General features: G+C 41.8%; 3 protein-coding genes and 1 pseudogene across 4 annotated transcripts; 2 read left to right on the forward strand and 2 right to left on the reverse strand.

The window, feature by feature from the left end:
- Positions 1 to 900: 900 nt before the first annotated feature.
- Positions 901 to 4,194, forward strand: LOC101774276 (nudix hydrolase 15, mitochondrial; the record flags this gene model as incomplete). The annotated part of the gene is given in 4 exon segments (XM_004960559.3): positions 901 to 1,248; positions 1,358 to 1,500; positions 3,424 to 3,543; positions 3,674 to 4,194. Coding segments are annotated over 4 exon segments (792 nt in total). The 3' UTR covers positions 3,902 to 4,194.
- Positions 4,195 to 4,332: 138 nt separating this feature from the next.
- Positions 4,333 to 5,190, forward strand: LOC101774683. The gene is made up of 2 exons (XM_004960560.2): positions 4,333 to 4,767; positions 4,846 to 5,190. Exons 1-2 carry the CDS (start codon positions 4,649 to 4,651, stop codon positions 4,967 to 4,969), a joined length of 243 nt encoding a protein of 80 aa, XP_004960617.1. The 5' UTR covers positions 4,333 to 4,648; the 3' UTR covers positions 4,970 to 5,190.
- Positions 5,191 to 6,572: 1,382 nt separating this feature from the next.
- Positions 6,573 to 9,609, reverse strand: LOC101775086. Of its 2 annotated transcripts, none has more exons than XM_004960561.4 (8): positions 9,411 to 9,609; positions 8,684 to 8,742; positions 8,349 to 8,600; positions 8,114 to 8,171; positions 7,889 to 8,013; positions 7,337 to 7,399; positions 7,131 to 7,255; positions 6,573 to 6,996 (listed from the first exon to the last, which is right to left on the reverse strand). In XM_004960561.4, exons 1-8 carry the CDS (start codon positions 9,460 to 9,462, stop codon positions 6,861 to 6,863), a joined length of 870 nt encoding a protein of 289 aa, XP_004960618.1. In that variant the 5' UTR covers positions 9,463 to 9,609; the 3' UTR covers positions 6,573 to 6,860. The 2 variants fall into 2 exon arrangements, with proteins under 2 accessions (XP_004960618.1, XP_012700330.1); XM_012844876.3 differs by having other exon boundaries at positions 8,684 to 8,757; positions 9,411 to 9,605.
- A 719-nt stretch (positions 9,610 to 10,328) lies between these two features.
- LOC106804225 lies at positions 10,329 to 10,993 on the reverse strand (annotated as a pseudogene).
- Between the last annotated feature and the right edge of the window lie 300 nt (positions 10,994 to 11,293).

An 11,293-nucleotide genomic window follows, 5' to 3' on the forward strand; every position in this document is an offset into this window, starting at 1 on the left:
TCGGACGCACGACGCTGAGCATTACCATTGGTAAAATCCAACAAACTAAGGACATGTTTAACGCAACTCTAGCTTCACGATATTCCTTACATGATTTTTGAGTGTGTATGATAAAATAAAGTGGTCTAAACATATTCATTTAAATTGCTCAATAATATACCGTCCATGTATCCACAACTCCAATTTGAACAATGTATAGAATTAGTGATGGACAAGTATACAAATTATTAGAGTTGAACATATGGCAAACACCTCTTAAAAGTCGGTTTGACTTCAATATCCATAATTTGGATGCTAAGATAGTGGTTTAAACACTTTTGTGTTTAATTCAAAAATAAGAACAAAGTATATCAAACAAATAACCTAAGGAATTGTTTGCATACTATGCATGGGAAAAACTTTATTAACTGCTTACTAAAATTTTTGAAATATTTGAATTCAAAGATCTAACTTCATGATTTTACATCCAAGTATATGAAAACAAAATATTTTCATTCTTTTGATCATTATAAAATATTTTTAAGTCTAATATCGATGTTAGGAGTGACGGATGAAACTATGACTAAGACCGGATAACATGATTTTCCATGCTCAATTGGGACAAAACCACATCCTTAGGACTGAATAGCAAATTGACTCGATATAGATAGTTTGCAGGGTTAAATAGACAAAAAAAACATGGTAATGTATTTAGGTGGATTAAGGCGATACTCCATGGGGAAAATATAACTTTATTTCCTTTTGACATTTTCGTTGCAAATTCTGTTTTCCAAAAAAAAAAAAGCCACACTAGATCGCTTCCATTGGATAATGGTCCTTGACCAAAGACGGTGGCAGTTGCCGTTGGTCAATATCTTTGGGCCGGCGGCCGGCGGCCGGCGGCGACCCCTCCAACCTCCACCCCACCTCGGTATCGCCGCTGCTGCGCCGTTATCACCGTCGCTGCGATGAGGCCTCTCCTTACCCGCCTCTTCACCTCCACTCACATTGCCATGGCCGCCTCCCCCTCCTCTTCCTCTCCGTCTAGACGGTTGGCCCATCTCACACGCCATCTCGCCGCCTCCTCTTCCGGCGAGCTCTCCTCAGTGGGCGCCCCTGCCGCCGCAGCCGACACCGTCCCCGCGAAAAGCCCGCGTCCGGCCGCCTCCAAGGTCCCCGCCGCCGTTCTCGTCTGCCTCTTCGAGGATCCCAGCTGCGGGCCCCGCGTCCTCCTCACCAAGCGCGCTTCCTCCCTCTCCTCCCACTCCGGTAGGAGGACACTGTGATTCTTGCCTTACTGGCTAAATCTGAAACATATGTTGGTTCCATGTTGGCCAATTCGTTCGTCAGAGTTCTTGAATTTCTTGGAAATTGTCAGGGGAGGTGTCATTACCCGGAGGGAAGGTTGACGAGGGGGACGCCGATGCCAAGGCCACGGCTTTGCGGGAGGCGAAGGAGGAGATTGGATTGGACCCGGCGATTGTCTCTGTTGTGACAGTTCTTGAGCCATTCCTGTCCAAGGTAAACCGGAATTTTCTTGTTCCGCTAGACTGCTACGATACATATCCTAGGCAACAACTGTTAATTTTGCCAACCAGTTCGTGATGAAGAATCACGTAATGGATCAGCAGTGCACTCTCTACTCTATGTATCAAAGTCGAGCTATTGTTCCATACACAAGTATTGGTCTGGTGCTCATTTTGTCGTAAGCCCCCTTGAAGTATAAATGCCGTGCAGCAGTAGGAGTAACAGAAGCAACAGTTTATGGACGCATCATGATGTTGCATCTTTCAAGTCCTGTGGTTTGAGATGCGTGAGAACTAAATACCATTCCTTTTCTGAATGAAGGGAACAAAATAGCTTCAATCACAACAATTTGGATTTCTTCTTGCTGGAGTATGGCTAGTCTACTCTTATTTTCCGGGTTTTACTGTTAACTATCAATGTCATAAGTAGAGCCATAACTAGAGCCAATCGTTGTTAAATGTTGACCATGATGCCCTTAGAGACAATAACTCAAGATAAGTATGAGTAATGATATTTTTTGAAATGAATGAGTCACAATATTCTTGTTGGTTGATTTGATATATCTTAACCATTCAGTATCTTCTGGTCAATGTATTGCAAATCCTTTCCAGCCACATTGCTCAAGCCAAGTATTTTTTCTATAATCAATTTCTGAGAACAATACACATGCTTGTCCCACCATTTATGATCCAGAAATGAATTGTTGGGGAAACCTTGAGGTGAGAACCTGCCCCGCCCCTGAACTTGTAAGTTTGTATCACTTGTACCCCAAAAGATGCAAACTGAATTCTTACCTCTGGTATTTCTTGATCCACTGGATACAGATCTACATCCTCTTTTACTTGATTGGCATTTTTCTGTTTGAAGTATGATAATTTTTAATAATGTAAAAAACGATAATCTGAACCTATTTAGTTAAAAACTTAAAATTTTAAAAAGAACCTGAAAGTTCTATCTCAGAGCTATTTTTTGTGGTATAAAAATTCTCTCTTTGCAAATATTAAAATTCTGAGAATGATATGGATTGACAATCCGATACCAAACTTTTTCAATCAAATTGCAAACTGTGCAGAGCTTCTACCAGATGTTAATTAAAATAATATTTGAAACTGAAATATACTGAAACTGTTGGTTTGGGTAGGGATAGACGTTATGCGGTGAAGTAGAATTTTCTCTCTTCCTGTGGCCTGTTTAACTTCAAATTCATCATGTGGTTTCATCTATTGACTGTCAACTGTCATCATGTATTTACTTATTCTGCCTCTTTGGCTAGATTCCATGTCAATGGGTGTATTAAACTAATGACCTTATTAAATGGACAATAATAAAGGCCTAAGAATTTGATGGGAGGTTCAGGTGGAAAGTGCTCTGAGTTTACCTGTTTAAATTGATGATAATCAAGGCTGAACATAGTTTTCGCCAGTGTCGAAACCATTCTTATTGTAAGCAGCAAAGAACTGTGGGAGCAAGTGAGTGCCAGTAAAGGAGCAGTTGGCCGATGAAACATTTTTATTTCCTTAAACTATTTAAACCGAGGATGAACTCCATGAGAATAAAAGTTTTGAGGTTGAGGAAGGACCAAGTGATACAAAATACTTAGATATAAGAAATCTAGTACTACTTCCAGTCAAGAAAACATGACGTTGGGACAGCCAATATGAACTAGTTTTTTAGTTTGACGTCATGTTTTCATGGTTGGATATTTGGATGAACTAATCAAGAACTATATATAGCTCATACCTTGGCTCCACTCTTTTGGAATCAGTATAGGGGAGAAATTTTCAATAAATGATTCAAAAATCATGAACAAATCGCTACACGAATATTGATCTGTATTTATGATTTAGAATATGCTTTCTCCTGATTCAGTGGAAGTGCAGATCAGCCGGAACTTATGCTTCAGCCTTTCTTTTGCAGAACGGGGTCAATGTTGTTCCTGTAATTGGCATGGTTTCGGATAAAGCATTGTTCAAGCCTGTCCTGAACAAAGCTGAAGTGGAGGACATCTTTGACGCACCACTGGAGATGTTTCTAAAGGTACTTGTTTCTCTATCATTCATTTTAATGTAACGACTCAATAAATATTACTTTTGGCTCGTTAGATTATTCATATGGTGTGAGTAAGAACATTGCATCGCTTAGTTTTCAACTTGCATTGCATGAACAGGACGACCACCGGAGAACAAAACAGATGAATTGGATGGGCATAGATATTCCAGTCCAGTTTTTCGACTATGAGGAAGACGGCAAAAAGTTTGTGATTTGGGGCCTAACCGCGCACATCTTGACCCGTGCCGCGGCAGTCGTTTTGCAGAGGCAACCATCGTTTGCCGAACTTCCCAGACCCAAATATGCAAGCGCACCCACCGCTGACACTGATGAGACCAAACCCTGATGTTTTATGGTTATATACTGGCAGGGGGTGTTCGGTTCAGAACCTTTTGGTTGTAGAATTATCTTTCCCTCCACATCTTGGCTGCGAAAGGTACCAAAAATTTGTTTTGTACATTTCACTATCGATGTGTAGATTGTATTGTTATGTATAGCAGCCACCAAATAATATTGGCACATGTATGCGCCCTCTTGTTTTGGGCAATGACCACTTGGTGGAAGAGGAAGACCGATGTACTTTGTGACAAAAGAATTTACTATAAACTCCAGAAAAAATGGCAATTTCTTTTTGCAGGATTCCTATTTCTATTCCGGTGTATGAGCTCACACTCCAGATCAAAGGGTTTGTCAGGCGATCCAATGGTAGCACTGCCCTTATTTCTCATTGTTGAAGCTGAAGCCTGTGAGTGCTAAAAGAACATCTAGCAGCAGAGCAGTTTACCTCACCAAAAATCTATTTTGGTGGCTATGACAAACAGTCAATGGAAAACGGGTACGTTGACACGGAGGGCCCTCACTGACAGCGACATGGGAACAGCCCCCTCCCACTCAACAAGTCACCCACCACCGTATAGAATACTCTTCATCTAAAGGGCGACCACCCTGGCGAATTTAGATAGCATTATTAGAGAGGAGGCCCAGATCGCCATCCAAAGAATTAGTAGCAGGAATCGATCAGCTCACTACTCAAGCAAGCAAAGCTGCAAAGGGTGTGGGGGAACGAAAGGGAGAGCGAGCGGCCGGGTCGGCGATGTGCTGCGGCGGCGACGACGGCCGCGAGTGCCGGCCGCTGGGGTTTCTGCTGGGCCTGCCGTTCGCGGTGCTCGCCGTCCTCGTCTCCATCGTCGGCGCCATCATCTGGATCATCGGGTATGCTTCGTTCTTGGACTTGGTATGCTTTGCTTTCCATGTGAATTGTGTCTGAGGCGGGGCTTGCGGTGGGTGCAGGCTGCCCATCTCGTGCATCTGCCCGTGCTGCCTGTGCGTGACGCTGCTGCTGGAGGCGGCGGTGGAGCTCGTCAAGGCGCCGCTGCACGTCATGACCTGGTTCACCTCCAAGATCCCCTGCTAGCGCCTGATGCGCTAGGTAGACGATGATGGGGGTCATGGCCATGGCAGACGGCAGGATGATTTCATTTGTATTGGGCTGTGGCTGCCGATCGATGTGCCTCTTCTTTCTTCTGTTTCCTCGCTCATGTGCTCATGTGTTGATTTGAGTATAAGATGGATTGATTCTCGTGCATGTCGCTTCTGGCATACATGTTGTACATGATTATGATGCCTTTTTTTTTCCGTCCTAGTGCCGGTCATGGCGACGAACACAGTTCGTCCATTGCTGATTTCATTTCCGCGAAAGTCAGACGCAGGAACATAGCCACCAGGGGTAGTCAGTAGTCATAGTCACGGGGTTGCTGTCGACGGCTTGTGCCAACAATTATTCCTGCTCACCCAAGTGGAACCTGGTGGTCGCTAGCTGGGGACGAATGAATTCGGGCAGCCTTCAACACGGGCAGGGGATCTCAAACGCCTACTCCCTCCTGTGTACCCAGACAAACACCTATCCAGGTAGGTAGTAAGCACAAACAGAGCAGAGTGCGATCACCCTGCATGGGTGCAGTTTGGAAACGAATATAATATGGACTCCTGTGATATTCATATGCACTAGATATTTTCAATGCAATTTTTTTAATATGCTAAGGCGACACCTAATTCACGGGTGAAATAGAATTTCTCCGAGGCTGCTGGCTTCTAAGCGCATCTCCAGTAATTCCTCAATTCCTAATCCAACTACTGTGTTAGGAGAGTTAGTAAGAAATTAGTGCTCCAGCAGACTCCCTTTAATTTTCCATTTTTCCAATAATTATTGGGACAACCTACTGATTCACCTGAACTCTCCCTGAATGAAGGAGAAGTTATGACTATGGTGGTTGGATTAGGATGAGATTATTGGGAGACTGTAAAAATAACTCTCCCAATAACAATAAAATGGATATTGGGATATCCCAGTAAACTAGTTATTAGGAGACTTCTGAAGGGTTTGTGCATTTTTTGGATGGTAATCGGTAAATAAGCAGGTCCTAATCAAATAGATTCATCGATTAACGCTTGTCTAGAACTTCTAAATTTCCTCTTCAGGTACTCTTACCGGGCTCTAAACATGGACCTATTTTTAGGACGCCCTCTGGTGCTCGTAAGCTTTAACTATTTTTCTTTCAGAATATTTTTCAGCTATTGATGATCTTTTGGCTTGGCATTTCTAGCCGATAGTGCCTTATATATATTGCTTTATCACAGCCTTAAAACTGATTTTAAATATTATGGTATGAGTATAGATTGCAGCTCTGCTGGATGACATTGTCAGGTTGCAACAACAACTGCAGTGTGGCCTGCTGCTACTGCAACATCCAAAGGTCCCCACCAGTTTGTGAAAGGTGGACTCCATGAAGAACGTGGCATGAACAATATGTTTTCATTTATTAGTTCCCCAACAACGAAGCCGGGCCTGATTTCACAGCACTTCCTCATTTTGTCATCAATGGCGAAGTCTGACTATCTCATATATGGATGAGCACTGGAAAAGAAAATTTCATTGCTAGTTATTTCTGTTTGTTATCTGGAAGCAACAGCTCTGAATTTGACAATCTTAGAGCTACCTATGGCTGTGACCCATTAAGTAAAGAATAGTTTCAAGCTTATTGCAACTTATATCCTGTTGACCATGAACCCACACTTTGTTTTCCATAGGTAGTCGTCTTTAACTTCATTTTCCATATGGTCATAGGAAAACAAGAAGATGAAAAGTTACTATACCTACACCTACTGAAACTACATGAATGAAAAAAAAATACACACAACAGAATCAATTTCAAAAAAAACATACTTACAACAGAACTAGTAAGGATTAAAAAGCCTAAACTAGTGAAAGATCTTACAGGGATGACTGTTAAGGGTATTATATATACTTATTTTTGTGAGTTCTTGGTAAAGCGCCAAAGTAAACCTCCGATAATATTGTTTATGGAGTGAGAAACCATTGGAACTATAACGCTTGAGGAAGCTATGGTTCCTATACCATAGGCAAATCCAACAAATGTTGCCCTGGAAACATAGAAGTATGTGTAAGAAAATATCTGGAGCTTATCACCATGCTAATCCTTATGTGTATAGCAGGAAATGTACATTAAATATTTCCCCATTGCACAGATGCAAAAATACTGCAGAAAAGTACGTACCAGATTGCAAATGAATATTTCCTGCCATTGCCCAAGTGAAGAACACCAAAAATGGTTCCGATGATAAGGGCACTAATCCAGTTCAATCCCAAGATAGGCATCAGTGCCCCTCGAAAGAGCAACTCCTGTTATAAGTGTACATCAATTTTTTTAATTATTAATCAAACCAGTGTTCTTAAGAAATACCTTTTAATTGATGTGCTCACCTCACTTATCCCGGGTAGACAAGCGACAAAAATGTAGTCCAGAGGCTCTAGTGACGTAAGGATCTAATGGAAGAAAAGAAAATAATTAAGTGTGTATTTCAATTGAGAGATTGTAGTATCCAAAAATGTTGAGTAAGCTTGGCAAAAAAAAAAGAAGACATTACACTCTAAGTGTTGACCATATAATGAAAAGAGATCCTAGTATTCTACACCTGCATGTCTGGATTGGTAGTCGCAAATATGCAAAACTGATGGGACTGAAGAATGAGTAGATGGAAGGCTGCATGTTAAGCAAGTTCTTTTCGTCAATGAGCTGCACTGGTGCAAGGCACTACAAAATTTTTTATGTTTCATTAGGGTAACAGACTAGAACATACAATTTGTGGGGCAACTATATCTTTCAGTGTTAAACAGAACACTTCTCATTCTGCTGAACCTCTATGAGATATTAAAATTATGTTCCTTATTATCAGCATGTTAAAATGTGAAACCAATAACTCCAACAAAAGAGAACTCAAAAGATGATTCCAAAGGATGTACATAGTTACATACTTGTGTATTTGCAGCTTCACTGGAATCTCTGAAATCTGACCATGTTTGTAGCAGAATGTATCTGCTAGAGGAGATTGCTATTACAAGTCCTGCTACCAACTCGAGATGCCAAGTTTCAAAATTGACTGCAGAAAAGCAGTAGTTTAATATACTACAAGGCATTTTGCCTAGTTAGCAATATTTCATGAATCTTATTTATTTGCAAAGATGGGGAAAAATGCTTACATGACACATCTGTAGGATCAGAAATTGGCCATCCATTTAAAGATGCAAGGTGTGATGCCTGTGGTAGACAATCAGCCATTTTTTAAGGATTTGATAAAGAGGCAAAAAGTAAGCAGAGCACAAACTTATACACGCTTAGGATAACTTACACCAAAGCGGCAAAGCTACATTCAAATTTCACTATCAAAGTGGTCTCGAGATCTGAAATTTATTCTAGAGAACACTAAGGTTTTACCTGTCGAAGAAGAAGCCCTCCAGCAAGCAGCAAGCCTGATGTGAGAGTGCAAGCCTGAAGAACAGCACTCCTTGGGGCACCTGAAATTTGATCATCAGTAGCAACATCCTCACCATCGACCTCAAGGCCTGTGCTGGCACTTCCTCCACTGCCTGAAGAAGCTTCCTCACTTATCAACAGTGAATCATTTGGCTTGTTCTGAAATTTTCTCCTTTCCCTCTTAGTACTCTTTGTCGCAAATTTTATGACCGCCTTCAATATCAAATAACATCTGTTTATCATATGCATACATCAAGAGCTACTAAAATTCACTCACATGGCAGAACAGTGCTTACATTATGTCGGCCAGAACGCATATATTTCCATGTAGCAATTGGACTTTGCCATTTCCAACCTAATCAAGTATCATCTGTCAATGTAAGGATGCCAGAATGATATAAGCAATAGTTTCTAAAAACGAATGATACTTTCAGACATTTGCACATGATATCGGATATAGTAAACACATGCCAAGAAGATCGATTAACACAGAAAAAGTCAAGACTCCTATGTTCATCCTCCCTAATCTGAAATGAACATAAATTGTGATGGACGAGCTGCTACAGCACCAATTGCCGCCTGTCTGGATGCGTATATGTCTTTTTGATTCTGTCAACATCAATTTTACGGTATAGATGCCTATGACATTTTACTCTATGCCTTGCAATACTGTTTCCTCCCATTGCTGCAGTAACTTTTTAAGAATAGTCCGTCGAGTTTCCCATTATTATTATTCCCTTTCCTCCAAGGATCCAACAACTGTTGCGGTCGAAGAAAAGGAAATATCCCAACACGAACAAGTGGATAATTGAATTCAAAGCATCAGCATTTCATTAGAGGGCAATCATGGGCTGACATCACCAACAGGCATCAACCAATCTCCGAAATAGCAAAAGGGAAATCTCGGTATCTCCCCCCCAGGCCATGGTCGGGGGAGAATGCTTTTTTTTCGCACGAAGTGAAACAATCGGATGCAGAAAATTAATCGGGCCAAGAACGCTGGAAGATCGATGACAAACGCACCTTTGGAGGGGAGCGGACCGCGACAGGAGACTGCGCTCGCTGCCAGCGTCATCCACAATGGGTGGATCGGAGCAAGCTGCAGAGAACCGAGGCTCCGAGCGCCAAGGTTGCGAGGAGGAAATGAGAAGATAGCAGGGGAAGAATGGAAACGGCAAGATTTCAGTTTTACCAGAAAGATGGGAGCTAGCAAGTATTATCTCCGCTCCGCTCCTCTGTTTTGTGTGGTGGAAACCGGAAAGGTGAGGAGATGCCGAACGGCGAGCATGGGCTGTGGGCTATGGCCCGTGGGCTCTATGCCCTTCACCCTGGGTGCGATCTGTTTTCTTTAAAAAAAAACCCAACGATTTCGTTTTTGTTTGGGAATCGGTCACACTAACACAAGAACATTTATATATCTCTTTATGCATAATTTCTTAGGAAAAAATTATAGGGAGCAAAAGGAAATATGCCCCCTTACAATGATTAAGTTTACAGGATTACACAAGCAAAATGGATCAACTTCACAGGACTAAATGGAGTAAAGATGAGCTCCGTTTCGTTGCCCTCTCTTGCATTGGTTATTTGGTTTTGACAAACGGAAACTAACATTCCATGTTACCATTACAGCAGGATCCACGTAAATAAGAAAAAGATACTTATTAGAGCCTAGATTATAAAGTCCATAGTACCAGATGTAGTAACTAAGCATGAGCTCCATGCATTGCTACAAATAAAATTCATGCAAGCTTCATTCAGTCTACAAAACTGCTGGATGCTGCTTTGAGCAAGAACCACCAAAACTCCAGAACCATTTTGACAGCACTGACCGCCTTTAGCCCCTGCCAAACAGACAACTGAAGGTTCAGTTCAAGCAGGGCAGCAAGTAGCCAAGTACAATGTCAGGGAGGTTAAGCGGAAAGAAAGATTGACATTATTACCTTACTTGGTTTCCCCCTCATCATTTAGCATGAAGCCGCTCCACAGTAGCGAGGTCTCATCTTTTGTGCCGGCCGACGTGACAATAGTCACATTGAACCCTCGGATATGCTCAAAAATCTCAAAGTGTTCTTCCAGTTCCGGGGAGAACTCGCAGAACTCCGTCTCCATGAAGAACTTAATGTTGTTTTCCCGAATTTCGGCCCGAGAATCTAACGTGGACATCACTTCAACATTCTGACCAAGAAATTGTACATTGCATGCCCTCGGAGAACACTCTGTCTTGCAAAGACACTGCCACTGCCTTTGCCAGCACCAATGAATGGATTGGTTCGAGCAGACTTTCTTGCTTTAGCAAAAGGGTCACTTTGTGCCTCTTTGAATCTCTGGCCACTCAAAATCTCCATAGCCAATTTTCCGATTGGGACCCTCAAATCAGAACCTGCTTTTGGTACTAATCTGATCTCGTACAATCCAGGAACTTGCATGATATTGGCATGATTCTGTTTGAGCAACAGATCCTGACGAAGTACATCTTCGTAATGGAGATGGAGTGGAAGCATCATGGCTGTTTCGCTTTTCTTTGAGATACTTGATCGATTACGCTTCACCTTGGGTGCATCCAATTCCGAGCCCACTGCTTCACTGGATGGTGTTGCATAATGACGAAGGACCTGTGTGGAAATTTTGTAATTAGCTCAGTAAGAACAATGCCTTCTTATAGATGCATTATAAAAAAAAAAAGGTTGAACTACATCTAACCATGTAGAGTGACAGAACCAAAAGGAAACAAAAAAAAGGAGATAGATTTGTTCAATCTGATCTGTTTTCAGCATGGACAAATCTTAATTTAATTTGTTTGTCCAATCTGATATGATTGGACCAAGGAAAAGTTGTTTTACCGTTGCTCAATAAGACAATAAGTGATATGCAAAATGTAAGATGACTACATTGTTAGGCATACTTGT

Source organism: Setaria italica, chromosome III (genome assembly GCF_000263155.2).
Source record: "Setaria italica strain Yugu1 chromosome III, Setaria_italica_v2.0, whole genome shotgun sequence".
NCBI lineage: Eukaryota > Viridiplantae > Streptophyta > Magnoliopsida > Poales > Poaceae > Setaria > Setaria italica.